The sequence below is a fragment of the Tiliqua scincoides genome, chromosome 5 (genome assembly GCF_035046505.1).
Source record: "Tiliqua scincoides isolate rTilSci1 chromosome 5, rTilSci1.hap2, whole genome shotgun sequence".
In the NCBI taxonomy this organism is placed as follows: Eukaryota; Metazoa; Chordata; class Lepidosauria; order Squamata; family Scincidae; genus Tiliqua; species Tiliqua scincoides.
Genome location: NC_089825.1, coordinates 41,820,478 through 41,839,139, shown reverse-complemented (window position 1 = coordinate 41,839,139; position 18,662 = coordinate 41,820,478). Strand labels below are relative to the sequence as shown.

At 43.8% G+C, this 18,662-nt stretch overlaps 1 protein-coding gene across 1 annotated transcript in view; it reads right to left on the bottom strand.

Annotated features, from left to right (window-relative positions):
- Positions 1-18,662, bottom strand: part of KCNH8 (potassium voltage-gated channel subfamily H member 8) — a 225,099-nt gene that overhangs the window by 6,909 nt on the left and 199,528 nt on the right. The window contains exons 12-15 of the mRNA XM_066627249.1: positions 11,757-11,795; positions 8,243-8,601; positions 2,755-2,861; positions 823-899 (exon numbers count right to left, since the gene is read on the bottom strand). Of these exons, the coding sequence (XP_066483346.1) occupies positions 823-899; positions 2,755-2,861; positions 8,243-8,601; positions 11,757-11,795 (582 nt within the window). The remainder of the gene's footprint in view (positions 1-822; positions 900-2,754; positions 2,862-8,242; positions 8,602-11,756; positions 11,796-18,662) is intronic.

The window sequence follows — 18,662 nt, the reverse complement described above, 5'->3', positions numbered from 1 at the left end:
AAGGGCCACTGAACACAGTGAGACTTACATCTGAGCAAACATGCACATCTGAGCAAACTGCACTGTAAGTTAATTAACAGTACAATCCTATGCATGTCTACTCAAAAGTAAGTCGCATTGTGTTCATTGTGTTTACTCCCAAGAAAGTGTGGATAGGATTGCAACCGGAGGCCCCGATCCTATCCAATTTTCCAGCACTGGTGCAACTGCAATGCAACCCCAAGGTAAGGGAACAAATGTTCCCATACCTTAAGGAGGCCTCTGTGATCGCTGCACCACCACAAGATACAGTGCATGCCCCACTGGCATGGCGGCACCGGCACTGGAAAATTGGATAGGATTGAGCCCTAACTCTGCAGTGTATTAGAAAGAAAAAAAAAAATCCCATGTCTCGGTTAGGATCTCCTCCAATGACGGTGTTAAATCTCATTATAAATTTTAATTCCATTTTTTCTTGGTTAGAATGATGGTGCAATCTTAAGCATGTTTACTCAGAAGTAAGTCTTTAGTGGGGCTTACTCTCAGGGAAGTGTGCTTAGGATATCTCTGTTAGTTCATCAATAGCCATGAATACTTAGTTTTTGATGGGCCTTTAAATCTAAATATATTGAAATAACTTCCCTTTAGCCATTTAAAAACATCTCCATTTGTTCTATTGCTTGGCAAAATGAAAACAGACACCTTTGGCAATTAAAGAGATGAATCAAATGTTGATACATGCAAAATCAGAGCGACTAACCTCAATTACCTTTTTTTTTTTTAATCCACAGAGTGGTCAGAGCATTTAAAACAAACAAACAAAAAAAAAAAACACCTTCATACCTCATTATTAAGCCTGCTGATCTGTTGCTTGGTTTCTTCAGCTTTGATAACCAGTACTGCAGCACTGACTTCATTTTCTGCAATTACAGGAACACATAATGGATGATCAAGGAAATATGTAGCAACTTAATACTGCATCTTTCTCTTGCTTGTTCATTAAAATTGGATTCCAAGTTTAGTTACTTGTGGGGGCTGCCAGCCTAGGTCAAAATCACATGATCAAGGAAAAAAAAACTAAGGCAAAATGGACCTATATTATTTCATTTTTATTTTGTTTTTCTTTCAAAGAGATCAGATGGTGTATGCATGTCTTCCCATGTCACCCTTACAACAACCCTGTAAGGTAGGTTATGCCGTACAAACCATCAGCTGATTAACGTGACTGAAAGCACAGTAAAAGTGCCCGTTATCAGTGGTTTCCTCAACACACCCTGCAAGCTGCCCCTCCTCCTTGCCAATGGAGCCATTCTGAGAGGTAGAGCAATGTGGAGTGCATTACTCTCACTGCTGGAAATGGCTCCAACAGCAAGGGGCAGCTTACAGGGTGCATTGAAGCACTCTGGAAAATTTAGTGCTTTGCCCCCCACTAGGAACTCCACTGCCCATTATAGTACTGCATCCACCATGTTTTCAGGTCAGTTTCAATCCATTCACTTCACTGCACTTGATCTGACAAGTAATGCCAGATGTGACAGCCACGTTGGTGTAGTGATTCAGGAGTTGGACTTAGACCTGGAAGATCCAGATTAAAATTCCCACTCAGTCATGAAGCTTCCTGGGCAACCTTGGGCCAGTCACTGTCTCTTAGCCTCACCTACCTCACTGGGCTGTTATGAGGACAAAAGAACTATGTGTACCATCCGAGCACCTAGGAGGAAGGGAAGTATAAAAATGTGCAAAACAAATACATATAAAGAATTTCTCTGCCATGATGATCTTTGATTCCACATGAGCTTGATGAAGAGTGCCAATCCATTGACAGGATCTGAGCCAAGGGAAAAGCCTGAGAAGACTGGCCCACCCTGCGGGATACCCACTACTCCCCATCACCAGCTCTTCACTGCTTGCTTTGCAAATAAAGCAACAGCATCCACACTCAAATAAAAACAAAATTCATCCATCTTCTGAAACAAAAGGCTCAATGGACAGTTGACGTGGCCTGAACTCCTTTTGTTCTTTTCTCCAGTGAGCTCTTTGCAACCTCCTCTATGGGAAAAGCTGCTGTGGCTTTCCTATGTGTGTGTGAGTGTGTGTGTAAGATTCTCTTAGGAAGTCACATAATAAGCATTTCTCAGCAGGCAGATATAACACAGGAAATCCCCTAGCATTGGCTAAAAATTAGTCAACGTATTCAATAATGTATTTTGGTGTACTGAATTCTTTAACAATGCCTAGGAAGTCGTTTTATTTTCAATTAAATATTTGAATGCACACTGATGAAGCAATTGCTTTGCATTATTCATCCAGTAATTGTGCTGCACTGTGAATCCATGGTGCTTGCATGGATTTATGCTCCCTGCGCCTCCCCGTGTTCTACTAATGCCACGTTTCTGGCGGTGGGTCTGTCCATGCTGGGCCTTAAATGAACACATTAGGACCTAAGCCTTGCGTCAGCCTCATGACAATGAGCGCTGATTTGCTTTCACAAGGGTGATCCGTGAAGAGTTGGGGTCTGATTTAGGAAACAGCGATGCTCGCTGTGCATCGTAATTTGTGACCTTGCCCGATAAAGGCAAAGAAAAGAAGGCCAAGAAATTGGTAGGAATAATAGTTCCGCGTTTCTTTTCCAACCTTCTTTTCCAGGATGATGGTCGGAGCGCCAATCCAGGTGATAGCTAAGGCAGGCTTTCACAGTGAGCAGTTCACAAAAAGCAGCCCTCTTCAAAAGGTGCATTATGAATCATTTGTAAGAAGGCTAAATATAGCACTGACCCCTGATGGTAGGAGATGCTCTGGAATCCTGCCTGAGCTGTTCAGAGCCAAAGTCAAACGTCTGGCTTTCCTCATTGTTGTGACCATCCTCGGTTCCATCAACAATCCTGTTTTTAAAAGAAGAATAGTTAGTATCTCGGCGTGGTCACATGAAAATCACACTTCTGTTCTCATACATTGCAAAGAGTACATTTATAGACAATTCTAATGTTATAATATCAACACTGGTTGGCAACCTTCAGTCTCCAAAGACTATGGTATAAGCCGACAGCACCCGGTATTCCCAGGCGGTCTCTCATCCAAGTACTAACCAGGGCTGACCCTGCTTAGCTTCTGAGATCAGACAAGATCGGGCATCTGCAGGGTAACAGTTGCTGCCATTATATCAATAAAATCAATATTAATACATATTAATTGCAGTTCCAAAGGCCTGCTTCAGCAGGACAGCGAAGAAAATCCCAAACAAGGTTGGCGCAAGAACACAGTCCTGCTTCACTCCACTTCGGATGTCAGAGGGGTCTGATGTGGAGCCATCGAAGACAACAGTGCCCTTCATGTCCTTGTGGAAAGATCTGATGATGCTGAGGAGACTGGGTGGACATCCGATCTTGGGGAGAATCTTGAAGAGGCCATCTCTGCTGATGGCCGGATCCCAAAGGATCTCCTCTATAGAGAACTCGTGCAAGGAAAGCGCCCTACAGGTAGACCACAGCTGCGATACAAGGACATCTGCAAGAGGGATCTGAAGGCCTTAGGAGTGGACCTCAACAGGTGGGAAACCCTGGCCTCTGAGCAGCCCACTTGGAGGCAGGCTGTGCAGCATGGCCTTTCCCAGTTTGAAGAGACACTTGGCCAACAGTCTGAGGCTAAGAGGCAAAGAAGGAAGGCCCATAGCCAGGGAGACAGACCAGGGACAGACTGCACTTGCTCCCAGTGTGGAAGGGATTGTCACTCCCAAATCGGCCTTTTCAGCCACACTGGACGCTGTTCCAGAACCACCATTCAGAGCGTGATACCATAGTCTTTCGAGATTGAAGGTTGCCAACAAGAACATATTAATTAATTTCAATCAAACTAAATAAAATAAGTAATTAAAATGATGATTAAATAATTCATAAATAATTGATTTTAATGACATAATTGTGATGTACTGATTTATTATTGATTTATTAAAATTAATTTATATTCTACTATTTTTTGAACAGAAACCGTTTCGGGAGGGGAGCCGTGCAAGGTCTTTCTGCTGGTAATCTTCCTAGAAAATTATTGTTTTTCTTTGAATTCTTCAGAAAATTCTCACTTTCTCTTCCAAGTTTATAGCCTCCTCAGCATACTGAGGAGAATTCTCAGTATGTGAGAATTCTCCCATCCTGTGTACTGTGGTACACAGGCAACTGTGTAGAATTCCCCTGCTATAATGTGAACGTATCTCCAGTTGACTTGCTTGTGTGGTGAAGCTTTATCATAGGGAACACTGATAGGAATTTGGCGTGATTCAACAGTGTAATAGGACATCATGTCACTTGTAGAAAAGATGGTGTATCTTATACTGAATTTGGATCAACTGAGACTAGTTGAATATCTGATGAACATGTTAAAGATCAGAGGAATGGGGTCCAAAGTAAGTGAAGCCGACAGGCTTTGTTACAAGCCCTGAACATTCTTTACAAAAAAACAGCATTCTCTACTGGGCGACTCCTACATGATAATGAATATGAGTTTATTTAATATGAGTTTATTATGCTTTCAAAGGAATAGATAATACCAGTTTTGGCTCAGTCCTATCCAGGGAGCACGGCAACAGATTTTCCAATCTACTGCTGTAAGTCCTGGTCTGGCACCACAAAAGATTCACCAGTGTGGTGTCCACCAGCACAAACGGCTGGAGGAGTGCCACTGTCTCACTCAACTGTGACACAGCAGATAAGTTGTTGATTGGGGTGGCTTGGGGGAGGACAGGGGACGCAAACCAGGGGAAGGAGGGGGCAGAAGGAAGAGGATCCCAGCAGCAGAGCATACCAAGACCCTGTATCTTTTTACCTGACCCAGCGTGTCACCTCCTTTCAGACTGCCACCAACGGCACAATGCTCCTCGAGTGAGAAGCAGCTCACGCCTCTACTTGCTGTTCTCCTCACATGGTACATGGTTGGCAACCTTCAGTCTCGAAAGACTATGGTATAAGCCTACAGCACCCGGTATTCCCAGGCGGTCTCCCATCCAAGTACTAACCAGGCCTGACCCTGCTTAGCTTCTGAGATTAGACAAGATCAGGCATGTGCAGGGTAACAGTGTGAATTTTGCTTTCCCTGTAAAATGAAACTGGAAGTCCCTCACTTCCAGGTTTCCCAACAGTGCACAAAGGCAATGGTAAAGGTGTTGGAGTTCTTGTTTTATAGTGCCAAGGCAGTGGACAGTATCTGACAGAGTTCCAGGTTGTGCCACTCCTACAGTCAGTCAACAATGCTGAACTAATGTCTCACTATACAATCCCGAAAAGACAAAGCACTGGCTCAGCGTGTGCCATGCCGATGCAAGCCGTTGTGAAATTTCCATAAAGCACTTTGCCACATCCTAGGGGTTGCCAAGGCTGGCACAGAGATTGTAGACAACTCAGTGAATGCTGGCCATGGTATGTTCTGTGCTGAGCACCGCAGGGGTGAGGAAAGGACAGGCAGAGGGTATAATGGGTCAGGGTATGGGCAGATCAGGTCCTGGGAAGGGGCCAGAATCGGTGGCAGTTGTGCACATGGAATCCTATTCCCTGGCCTGGGCTCAATCTGCTGGCATGAGGCAATGCAGACCTGTGCCAGCTACGGAGCTTGTGCAGGTCTGAGTTTCCCCATCACTGATGCTGGGACTGACTCCAGGTGAACGGGTCGAATGTCCCCTTACCCTGAGGAGACCTCCAGCATGGACAATCCATTCATAGGATGCAACATGGACTGTGAGGGTCCCACTGCATTGGCCCAGAGGGAGGATTGGGCTGCCCGTGGCCTGCCTAGTTAAAGAAGTTTCCTATGTGCATAAAGCATGAAGCCCTGTTATAGCGTTACAGGTGAACCAGGAAGATAACTGTCACTAGGATGAAATGCCACACAGAATGATGCAAGACCTTGTCAGTTCTCATGTCTTCCTGAGGCACTGCTCATCCTTCTAAGCAGGAATGGAGATAAAAAGGTGAGCCCAAAGAATTTCCTTGTGATTGTGTGAATCCTAACCCACCCCAAGCATGGGCAGCAATGTAACTGCTGCGATGAAAGATGCAGCTTGGGGGAAAGATCACTGTATCCTGATCGTGTTTATAACTCAGCAGGACTCTACTTAAACAGAGCCTGAGACTAGATGGTGAAATGTGCTGGATTCAGAGAAAGAGAGGAGGAAAATGTGGGAATGTAGGGGAAGCTTAACTTGAAATGCACCCGCTCCTTTTGTGGACAGAGCAAAATACTGTATGAAGTAACTGCACATCCTGTGATGCACAACAGGGGACTATTGCCCTTTGTTGAGCCTACCTCTGTTAATGAATGACTTCAAGCTTTCCCACTGTAAAGTCCTCATCATTGTATTTACTATAACAGGCATAATGTAATAGGTACAATGAAAGAATGAAAAATAGACGTATTGAACTGTAGCTTGTGTTACAGAGGTCGCTGGCTACCCATTAAAAGTGATTACTCTCATTCATAACTGAACAAAGCTAAATTCAGCCACGTGGCAATCAAGACGGAAAGTCCTTCACGATTCATCCTGCAAGTATGTCTAGACGCACCCTTTCTTGCATAGCTCCCGTTCATTTCAATGGGATCTTTGTGTAAGAGATCTTCCCACTGAATTGAGATTATCTTTTGGCCTGAGAGCCCAATCCTATGCATGTCTACTCAGATGTAAGTCTCACTATAGTCAGTGGGGCTTACTCACGGGTAAGTGTGGATAGGATTGTAGCCTGTGTGGCTAGGAAGGTGACAGCATAATCAACACACATTTGAACCAGAGGGAAGTCTGGAAATCTGAAGTTTCCAGATTTTGGAAAGTTTTGATTTTCAAGATGAAATTGCATTCAAGAGCAGGAGGGCAGGAGGTCTGGTCTAGAGGACAGAGCCTCCGTTAGCCTGAAGATAACATCAGAAGGTCGCCAGTTAGAGGACACCAGCAGCTCCCTGAACGCTGAGAATGGCGAGACCTTGAAGCAGCTGACAAGCCCAGCTGAGTGATTCCACCTGGTTTTGGTGTGAGCAAGAAGCGTCTTGGCTGCCCTCCATGTGAGAGATGGAGCTGCTTGTCAGCCTGCGTGGGAGAACTGGAGGCCAAAAGTGAGACCAAGCCAGGAAGATCCATCTGAAATGCTGTTGGTTCTTGAAAGAGAGAACCTCTATGATTGTAAAAATCCCCTTGAGGAATTTAGAAATGCCTGCCTATGTAAACCGCCTTGAATAAAGTCAGAGGAGTAAGCCAATGACCAGAAAGGCGGTATATAAATACCAAGTTGTTGTTGTTGTTGTTGTTGTTGTTGTTGTTGTTGTTGTTGTTATTTCTGATAAAATAAAAACTTTAGGAAAGCAGCTTGGCAAAAATCACAGGAAAATCAGAAGCATTTATCTTTCCTCTAGTATTTGGAACTTGGGAAAAACAGACAACATTTCAAGGGGGTAGCTCAGTGATTTTCAACCTTTTTCATCTCATGGCACACTGACAAGGTTCTACAACTGTCAAGCCACACCACCAGTTTTTTGACAATTGACAAGGCACACTGTGCTGACACTGGGAGGCTCACATACCCAATGACTCTAGTAATAAATGACCCTCCCCTAAATTCCCATGGCACAACTGTGGACCATTCATGGCCCACCAATGTGCCTTTGCACACTGGTTGAAAATCGCTGGGGTAGCTGAAAAATACAGGTGCTTTTGGACAACTGTAAAAGCAAAAAATGAAATGGAAACATTGTTTTGGTTCAGGTCTAATTTTAGCATCGATGCAGATAGAGTGGCTGATCTACTAAATACATTTTGGATATGCTGATACAGTTTCATATGTGTCCTTCATTTTGTTGCCATTCTACGATGCTGTGAATTGCATGCTTTTAGCGATGAGCCCTGAAAATTCTTTACCCCAAAAAGCATTCCTATGTGATAATTAAAGTGGCCCAATTATAATGGTTTCCTCAAATGGAATCTTGGGAATTGTAGTTTTGGGAAGGTGCAGAGAATCCTTTGCTAAAGATCTTCTCTGAGGACTCCTTGTTGGGAACCCTTGGCAATAAAAGAATTTCAAAGAGGATTAAATGGTTAGATCTATGACACAATAAAACAACAATATTGTTGGAAGCAGTACAACTCTTCAGGCTGCAATCCTAACCACACTTTCCTGAGAGTAAGCCCCATTGAACAAAACAGGACTTACTTCTTAGACCTGGTTAGGATTGTGCCCTCAGTGTTTTAGACAAAAAAAATTGCTATGAGAAATAAGAATTATGGTGGGAAGTTTACCTAGGACTGAGGTCTGGAGGACCAATGTTGTTCAATGAAGAAAGGTGGACTTTGAGGTTCTTCTCCCTCCTTTTCGAGTAATAGTGGATCTCTGTTTCATGTTTGGTTCTGGAGGAGTTTGCACTGCAAACTCGGATAGGTGAGTGGAAGGGCACAGTTCCTGAGGCCAACTGTTTCAAGTTTATCCCAAGATAACTTTTATTGCTTCCCGACTTTTTCTGCTGGGAGGACGTTGTGCTTCTTGTGTGGACTGGAGAAAGAGTAGCTGCCTCCTCATCTCCCATGTCCTCGTCTTCCTCCTCATCTTCTACAATTGATGGAAGTCTCTTGTTTATGCTGCCATTGCCTTTGGAATCTGCCTAAAATAAGGAGAATTCATATTGAAATATATATGAAGCCCACTAGTGCTCCAGCAGAAGACATTTTGCAGCTTCTTGGATTTTATTTCACAATGCACATAAAACCAATGACAGTTCTAGATTTTGGAAGGCTCTGAGGTCTTCACCCCTACACCCCTCGTGGTGTGCTCCCCCATGTGCACACAGGCTATTCCTTCCCAACATGCTCAGGTACTGGACAGCAGACAGATGCAAGTCTTCCTTCAGAGCCACAATACTCACCTGTCAACTGCCCAATTCCTTGCAAGCTTTCCTGGCTGGGCATCATGGATGGACCCCAGCTCGAGTGTTTACCAGGCAGTGGATGTATGACAGTTCTCTTTCACGGCTGCTACAACAGTTAAGTATGGAAGCATAGCAAAGGCCTTGTCTCCACTGCTACTTCTTATTCCCCACTCCCAAACCTCACCTTCAGGCCCTGGCTGGCTTATCAGGTGGTGCTGGGACACAACTGCAGCAGGAAATAGTCAACATCCACATGGGCCCTGGTTGACCTGACAGTGCTGAGGAGCAGCCACAGACCTTTCTGGTCTTATGGGTTGGTCAGGCATGGGTGTGGGCCCTTGGGTGGGGATGAGCCCCTGGCTTGTGTCCAACTAGGCCACCCTTGCATAAAACACATCTTTTTAGGAACACAGTTTTGTGAACTAACTACAAATGTTTTGTGTGATCTAGAAATGTTGCTGAATTCATCCAGCACTAAATACCCTCTAATATATTCTCTAATGAATGTACTTTTAAAAAGTTTGTATGCTATGTTTCTAATATGCTCAAAACAGTTTAACAATAATAATAAATGTAAAATATATATCATAAAACAAAGCATAACTCAATGGAGCAGATCAATGTTGACAAACAAATAAAATCAACCTCCTTAGATCACTCCAGTTTCTACCACAGATTAGCCAAAGGCTTGAGTGAAGGCAGATATTACATCATTTCCTAATTTGAAGGAGAGAAATGGGGAGAGCTGGGGCAGCCACTGTTAAGGCTGTGCTCTGCACCCCAGACAACCTTCCATTCTAAACAGAAGAAACCTGAAGCATAATTTTCCAAGAAGCTCTTTAGGTGGCTGGGTTCATACAAGATAAAAAAAAAGTCAATTGATTGTAGTAAGCTGCCTTAAGAGCCAGAAAATTCCACTGGCTTCTGTGAGCTTTATGACCCAATCCTATCTCTCCCCACCAGTGTGCTGATTTTAGGGCTGCCAGTTGACCATTTGCTGCATCCTGCATGCTAGCAAGGGACTAGGTTGGCTGGGACGGATAAGAAAAAAAACAAAACTTATCTTCCAGGCCTCTGCATGGTCTTCTATGGGACTCCTCAAAGCTATGCCAGATCTTTTACTGGGGTAGCTCTGAGAAGGCTTCTGGGAGTGGGTCAGACCCAAGATGGGGGTATAGGATTCTGCAGACACTGCTACCACCAAGATCCACCCCCTCCCTGTCCCTGATCTTCCCCTAATCTTGCCTTTCCATAGGCGGGTAGTTTGTGGGGTGCTGTTGACAGTACATGGCCTTCTACAATTACCCCTGCTAATTGGGTAAGAGGCACTTTTTCAAGGGGGTGCTCCTTTTTTTAGCAGGGGGAGAGTAACTGGCCCACCTCACCCCAGCAGTGTCTGTTCTAGTGGCTGTCTGCTGGTATTCCTTGGCATCTTTTTAGATTGTGAGCCCTTTTGGGACAGGGAGCCATTTAGTTATTTGATTTTTCTCTGTAAACCGCTTTGTGAACTTTTAGCTGAAAAGCGGTATATAAATACTGTTAATAATAATAATAATAATAATAATACTGGTGGCAGTGCTCCACAGACTGGCAGAAAGGGTGCCATGATGGCAGACTGTACGATGTGCCAATGTACCACATAGATAAGATTGGGCCCTTAATGAACGATTTGAAAGACAGAGAAATTATATGTTCTGCAAGAGACAGAAATAACTTTGTAGGAGAAGAATCTCTATGGGAAAATGGTGCTGGGGAAAGGATTAAGGGCCCAATCCTATCCAACTTTCCAGCACTGGTGCAGCTGTAGTGCAGCCCCGAGTCAATGGAACAAATGTTCCTTTACCTTGTGGAGGCTTCCATGCTACCATCCCACCACAGGATGTAAGGCACACCCCATTGGCATGGCTACACCAGGGCTGGAGTGTTGGATAGGGTTTGGCCCTAACTCTCCCCTCCCCAATATATTTTCAGCAGAATAGTTTGATTTCAAACACGCTTGCATTTCACCTAAAGATTCTCTTCTGACAGGAGGAAGCTGTTTTAGTCAGAGGAAGGAAACCTTGTGAACAGTGCTAAAGCTATGCGGGGAAAGAGAGGGAATCCTTAATGAAATGCACATCCCCCCAATTTCTTCCAATTTTAGGCAAATGTCACCCTCTGTAGTCTTCTTAAAACAGTAGCTGGGGGGGTCATCAGAAAAAGGAAGTACAGGGCCCCCTTCACGCCCCCTCCAAATTAGAGCACTGCTTTATAAACAAACCTCTATGTACTCTGTGATCTCAAGATTAACATGTTTTCTAGTGAGTTTTTACCCTTGATTACTGCCAACATTGTAACACTAATGTATCCATCTTGATATAGCAAAGTATAAGTCAATTCAGCAGTCCTGAAAAAATGGAACATTTCAAACAGGACAGCAAAGTCTAAATGAAATTGATTACACCGATGATCTCTTGGGGAGATACAACACAACACAGAAGTGACAATTACATGCAAATGGCATCATATTTTGACAGGAGACAGCTCAAGACTTTATATCTTAAAATCCTGATCTCTTAAGATTGGTCCTAAGATATTACCAACTAAACATGCAGGGTCAACTCTTTAAATGCATACATTTAAAGATGCATTTAAAGAGCGCGATACCATAGTCTTTCGAGACTGAAGGTTGCCAACATAACTCTTTAAATGTGGAGGGAGCTATGGCACATGCAAATATACATGTTTCTCCATGCTAACTCAACTGCACCCATTTACTCTAGAGTCCTTGGAAAGGTCTTCTGCAGTGTTTACTGGTGCCCACAAGGGACTTCCTGATTCACAGCAGATTTGGATGTGGCCACAGGTGCATTAGAAATTAAGCTCATTATATTAACATCAGAAAACCATACCTGACAGATTGCAGACTTGTTTGATAATCTTGTAATTACCTGAAAGAACAACAAATAGAGGGAGTAGCAAATACCAGAATCTGCACAGTGGGGGTTTCCAATTGCAATTTTTGAGCATGGAATCATGCAGAAAGGACATCTTATATCAAGTATCTTTCATCTGTTTCTTCCATTTTAGCTGACAAAACATTTTAGCAGAAAGTGGATTACTCCAAAGCAGTGTCTTCAAATGTACCACACCCTTCCAATCCTTTTTATTAACAGTCAATAAAAATTAATATTTCTTTTTAAAAAGTTGTAGAAGTTGAGTCAGAGCTTGGTTTGCTTTCTATAAATGAAGCATCAAGATAAGGTATGACAATGAATGCCTTCAGAAAAAGGTTAAATGAGTAGGGATGTCTGCAAAAGTGACATGGGTATTTACCTTTTTAAGGCAGCATTTCTATATACACTTTCCTGGGAGTAAGCCTCAGTGAACATAATGGGATTTACTTCGGAGTAACTTGCCTATGATTGTGCTGTTGTTTTTTTCCTGCCTCTGTCTCCAAACACAAAGCAGGCACACCGACACAAACAAAGACAGAAATAGACTTGGCGAACAGAAGGAGATTTTGAGACCACAGTATTCCAAAAACCATGGTTACACCTGTCTGCCTTGCCTCTAATATCAGGAGAATTAATTAGAAGAGGACCTGAGGTGATGTCCTAGTTTCTAATCTCTTTAATGATTGATAGTTACAGACTAAGACTGAGTAGCTTCAGTCTTAAGAAGCTGTATGAAAAACAACAAGGAAGGAGGTACAACAAACAAAAAGTTTCAGTGAAAATACAAGTGGATCTGAAGAAGAGATTGTTGAACACTCTGAAAACCAATCCTGTTACCCTCTTTATAAATCAGCTGCTGACAACACACAGAGTGCACCACCAGCTGCCATTTTTGACCCACCACCACAAAACAACAAGAGCATCAGCATCCTGTTACCACAGCTGGCAACCTGCTCTGGTGCAGGTAAGCTGCGGGGAGTGATGGTGGTGGGTTGTGGATGGAGAGGGGGAGTAATGAGACGTATTGGGGAAGAACCAGGGGTGTATTGGGGAAGGGCTGGCTGGATCTGACAGCAGCTCCACATGCCGTATCTTATCTCCTCTTTTTAAAGTCTGTCCACCCCTTCTCTCTCCTCAGACATATACCATGAAGATGGCTGGTGTATGCCTGAGGAGACCCATAGGTAGCTACTAGGCTTACACAGAGGTAAGTAATTGCATGAGGTTGTCAACTCACAATGCATAACATGTGCCCAGCATGTCTTCATCCCTATAATAATCATCCCTAATTGGGTGAAAACTTAGCCCCACCACTTCTGCACATAGTCATGGGTAGAGGAGAAGCTGAGGTGTCATGTTATTATATACTTCAAATATATTATCTAGATCTTAAAAATTGCTTTATAGAGACTTTGGCTCTTTCTGTCCACTATTGAAAAGGCAAGTTTAACCACAATGCAAACCTGAGAAGGAAAAGCTGAGTGAAAATGAAATTCTAAATTGAAAAATAGAATTGATGTACATATAAATAATCCCCTTGTAGTTTTTCTTTGCTCTTTCAGATGATACATTTTAAATGTTTTCAAGGCATGTTTGTGATGCCATAAAAAGGCTCCAGTTGGCTAGGATTATTTCTGTTTATCATAAACCTACCCATTCTGAATGATATCATACAACCAAGTAAAAATAGTGAGCGTAGAAGGGATGGGTCAGTGGTAGGGCTGCTTGCCTCGCACGCAGAAGATCCCTGGCCTAATTCTGGCATCTCCAGGTGGGCTGACAAAGACCATCATCTGAAACCTGGAGAGTAGCCATCACTTGGAAGAGGCACTAGCTAGAATATAGATCAATGGTCTGATAGTGCAAGGCAACTTCTTATGTTCCTAAGACCTGCTTAGGCTTTCCCTCCACTCCCAGCACACATTTGCTCCATTTGAAAGAGCTTTGATTCATCATTGTTACATTCATTCCTCCTTGTTACACAGAAGACCTTGATTCTGCTTGCTGAGTTATTTGTTCTGGGTTGTCTAGCTCTCATGTCATCAAAATGCCAAAGCACAAGCCAGCCTTGGAACTAGATGTGCACTCATCCTGGAATCCTAATATCCTTAGTATTGGGGAAGTACAAAATTCTGTTTGTGGATATCAGTACCATGAATGTCAATCAAGAGCCATATACTTTGTTCCTGGAGATTTTTCGGTGTGGAAATGGAAAATACATTAGCATATAACAAGGGATTACTGTATCACCTAAATGCTTAGTGACTCATATGTACTTGTCTCTCTCTACTTTTCTTTGAGCTGGAGTTGGGATGTTGTTCTCCTTTTTGAATGAAATGTGTAAATCCCTAAACTGCATCCCATGGAGACGAATGCTATCTGAAGGACCTCTCCAGCTCGCTATAATTGTTAATGTAACTAAACTCAATAATTGAATATCATATTCCCATGGCAGTTTTCCTAGCCCGGCATCGCCTGCATTTTAATTCTTCATCAGTTTGCTCTCTCTCTCTGTCTCTCTCTCTCTCTCTGCATCATTGCAGCTTCTGTTCTATTCTGGTGCCTTTTTTATGCATCTCTGGTGGTCTAAAGACCTCATACATATCTACAGCATCAGCACTCTTTCAGGGTTTGTGGGAAAAGTTGTGAAAATAAGAACCAACAAGAGTCTTTTCTTCTGCTTCTCAGTTGCTATTCTTGATTTTATTTTTATAGTGGGAGAAAATTCAGGGTCCGTCACAAGCACAGCTGAGAATGCATGGAGGGATCACCACAGGATAGAGCTCATTTCTCCTCTCTCTCTCTCTCTCTCCCTCCCTCCCTCCCTTTGAGGTGCGTGCACACGGGCTTTCACGCATTTACCTCTCATGTGCTGACCACTACCTGAAACTGGAGGTTGTGTATGGGTGTTCTTTTTTTTCTTGTTCTTAGCCAGCCCTCTCCAACACAGGATCCCAAATGGGGAATGCCTTTCAAAACCGAGTTCATGTAAATTCCCTGCTAGCATCCTGAATGAGAAAGGAAGTGAGAGCTGAATGGGAACACAGACACACGGGGGGAATGGATGGGCTCAATCAAGTGTACCACAGGATATCTATGATCAGAAGTTCCTGCAGGTTCTTTTTTAACTTAAACAAAAATGGGAGTGCTAATTTTACTGAGGAAGGGGTCTTCGGCTGGTGGTTTTCATTTCTTCTACAAATGCTGTTTCCCTAATGTAATGTACCCCCCCCCCCAAAGCTGCTATGAGCTCTGTGGGGAGGGGGGGGGAAGAAGATGACTGCTAATGATGTCTGTGCTTTTGCATGGGTCCTGTTAGTCCTTTAGTAATACTTTCATGCAGGCACAATGGTGCTGGGCTGGCAAGAACTGGATGTTTTGATTTCAGTTTGTTTTCGCTTAAGTGGAGACTCCTTAAGTCGGGGACTTCCATCCCAATCCTAGGCTTCCCTTACGCCACAGGAACTAGTGTTCCAAAAGTGTAAGGCACTTTATGGCCACAAACATAACCTGCTGTCAGGAATAGCTGGGCTGCCACTGCTAGCAGCTAGCAGTAGGGACGACCCACCAGCAAACCCTCCTCTGGTGCTGGTAAGTCAGTGCAGTGGTGGGAGGGAGGAGGGACTGAATGAAGCGGGGAGGGGGGGAAGGAATGAGGAGGAGATGGGGGAACTAGCACTGGAAGGAGGTGGTATTGGTGGAAGTGGCGCTGCTGATATCCTAGTCCCCTTCAGGGCCTCAACCTGCCTTCCCGCAATTTCACTGGCACAGGTCCAAGTGGATGTTCCAGCTCCAGTGTCTTATAGGATGGCCCCATTCCAGGATGCGGCATGCACTCCAGTGGTGCAACTGCATTGGCGGGAAAGAGAAAGGATGGGATTGGGCTCATAGGCTCAAAGGGTACATGCCTTTCCTCTCTGAAGTCTGTAATGCCTTTCCTCTATGAAGTCCCACAAAGCTGCTTTGAAAGAACTCTTTTGAAGGCAAAAGGATCTAGATTCTAAATCAACATGGGTGCAAGTACAACTATGGCTACAGACATCACAGTCAGCCAATAATTCAGCAATATAAAGCTTCTCCAGGAGCCCAATGCCAATCATTTGCTTGAGCAGGATCTAGCTGTCAAAGTGAATATATTTAATGGATCGCTCCATCTGCACAAGAAGCTGTTTGGTTAATCATAAAGGGAGAAACTACATGGTACATACAAATGTAGGCAGTGAGGCCCGGATGCCTTCAAAGAAATAAAAAAACACATTTGGAAGGGGTGATTTTACGCAGAAAGGTGGTGGACAAGAAGATGCACATCACTTTCTATACCAGCCATTTTCCAGTTCAAATTCTCCCCGGCTCCTCTTCTCCCTGCAGAGCTCCAGATGTACATTTGTGTACTCCCCCATGGGTAGCCAGTGCTGTTTGGGTGGGAAATCAGAGCAGAAAATGGCTGATGCGGAAAAGATTAAGCAACCCTCGTGCCTTCCTTTTCTGCTCTAAGCAGTCTGTTTTGGAAGGAGATTTTCTTTAAAGAAAAACAGTGCCAGCACATCATGAAACACATTTGTGTAATGCGTAGTTTTGCTCCTAAAACACTTCATATAACACTCCTCTAGCACACACCACTGTGCTAGAGATGATAGACTTGCAACAATAAACAGGAAAAAAAGTGGACTGGAATATAAGAAAGCATGACTCCCCTAGTTTTCACGCAGACATTTGCAGGAGATCCTTAAGACTTCACATATGAAATAGAAATTGCTGTCCCCAAAGAAAGATAAGTGCATAAAATAACAATGCCGTAGGCCAGAGGTTCCCAACCTTATTGCGGTCATGGTACCCTTCTTTTGTGGCAGCCTCTTCTTCCTGGCTTTCCTGGTCAACCGCCATCTTGAATTGTGCAAGCATTGTGTGATTTTAATGAGAATTGCGTGAAATCCTGCACAATCCAAGACGACGGTGCCTGGGAGAGCTGGGAAGAAGAGGATGCTAGGGGCATCCCACTACATCCCTGTGAGTTTGTTGTGGCACCCTCAGATGTTGCAGTGCATAGTTTGGGAGCCACTGCTGTGAGCATTTAGTGAATAATAACCTTCAATGAGATAAAACTCTTTATCAAAGAGATAAAACTCATGAATTGGGAGGCAAACACCAGGCAGTGTGACATCTCGGTGCTTTGTAACAAACAAGGAAGAACTTCAAATTATGTTATTGACTTCAACTCCCACATTTTCTATTTTATGAGGTTAAGAGAGAATCGCTGGAGCTGGTCTGAGTAGACCGATCATCATGGGAATGGAGGCTTATCCCCAGACAAGGGAACAAATGGAGGAGACTTCGGAGACTACCCCTTCCCTGGCATGATGCAGCACATGCTCAGTTGATGCGGCTACATCAGCACGGGGGAAGGTTTGTGGGGTTGTGTTACATAGGACTGGGTTGTGAGTGAGGCAGAAGTCAACTCTTCATATGAGTTGTGTAAGGCCAACAGATGAATGTGGAATTTCATTCATTCATTCAGACATTCCAATTTCTAATGTGTTCAGCAGCAGTTCGTAGGAATGGGTTCTCATTACAATGAATATACCACCACATGCAGAATGGTGGTGGCCTTCCAATCCTTACATTTTCGAAGGTGACACATATGTGAAGAAGAGCATTTGCTTTGAACGCAAAAGGTTCAGTTCCTGGCATTTTCAGACACAAGGTTCACAAGTGGTAGGAGTGGGAGATTCAAAGACATTTGTCTGAGAATGTGGAGTATTCACTTGGCGATCAGAGAAATACTGAGCTAGACAGGCAAATCATTTGAGACTATACAAGGCAGCTTCATATGTTCATTAATCATTTAAACACTAAAAACCTTTGGTTTAAGGTGCTAACCATTTTCACTCTTGCTCCACAACAGAGTGGAGATTGGAATTTAAGGTGGTCAGCTTCAATTTCAAACCACATAAGGAGTAAAGGTTTTGGACCATCTCATATATGATGCTGGTGTCACAAACTAGTTTCTGTGCAGCTGTACTTTGCTGTGATCTTTCAGCTGGCAATTCAGCTGGCCAGATATGCATCCAGGCAGAAATTCAAGAGGTGAAGCTTTCCCAATTGCTTGCTATAGATGCACTTGATGATTGTCTGCCTGATACATCCCTAGGCACCTTGCTTCCCCAAAATACCACTTACTACTAGAGTAAGTGTCCAGGAACATCCCAGGAGTGTCAGAAAAGACATGTTTGCCAGAGTGGCTGAACACAGAATTTAAACCACTCAGATCTAAATATTCATGTGCTGTACTACAAATGTATAGTCTAGGTCAGTGTTTCTCAACCACTGGTGCTTTTACCACTGGTGGTACTTGAGGAGGTGCCCAATGTGGGAGCCCCAGACCACTGCCCCCTGGCAGCAAGACCAGCAATGTAATGCAACAAGTGGCAGTAGGAGGCTTCGTTCAGCAGGTAGAGCTCCAGCATGTGCTTTTCACATGCTCGAAGAAGCCCTCCCATCCACCCTGAGCCTCTTACCGGTGTTTGTCACATTGCATCTGCCTCACAGTCAGGAAGTAACTGGCGATGCCATCATCACCAGTTATTTCCAGTGGTATTTCCAATAGGTGGACCATGAGGAGTGGTACAGTGGGGGGGGGGCAAACATTGAGAAACACTGGTCTAGGCCAATGAGAAATGACATATTGCTTCCTGCTAAGCACCTGCTCTGGTGAGCATTAGCACATGTATAAATGAGTATTGCTCTGAGTTTCCCATGCTAATGGCAGGCTACGTTAAACAGTTAAGCAGAGTACATACTGGACTGTCTTTGCCTTAAACTCCCAGCTTGTAGCTCGTTAAAAATAAAAATCAGCAGAATCTT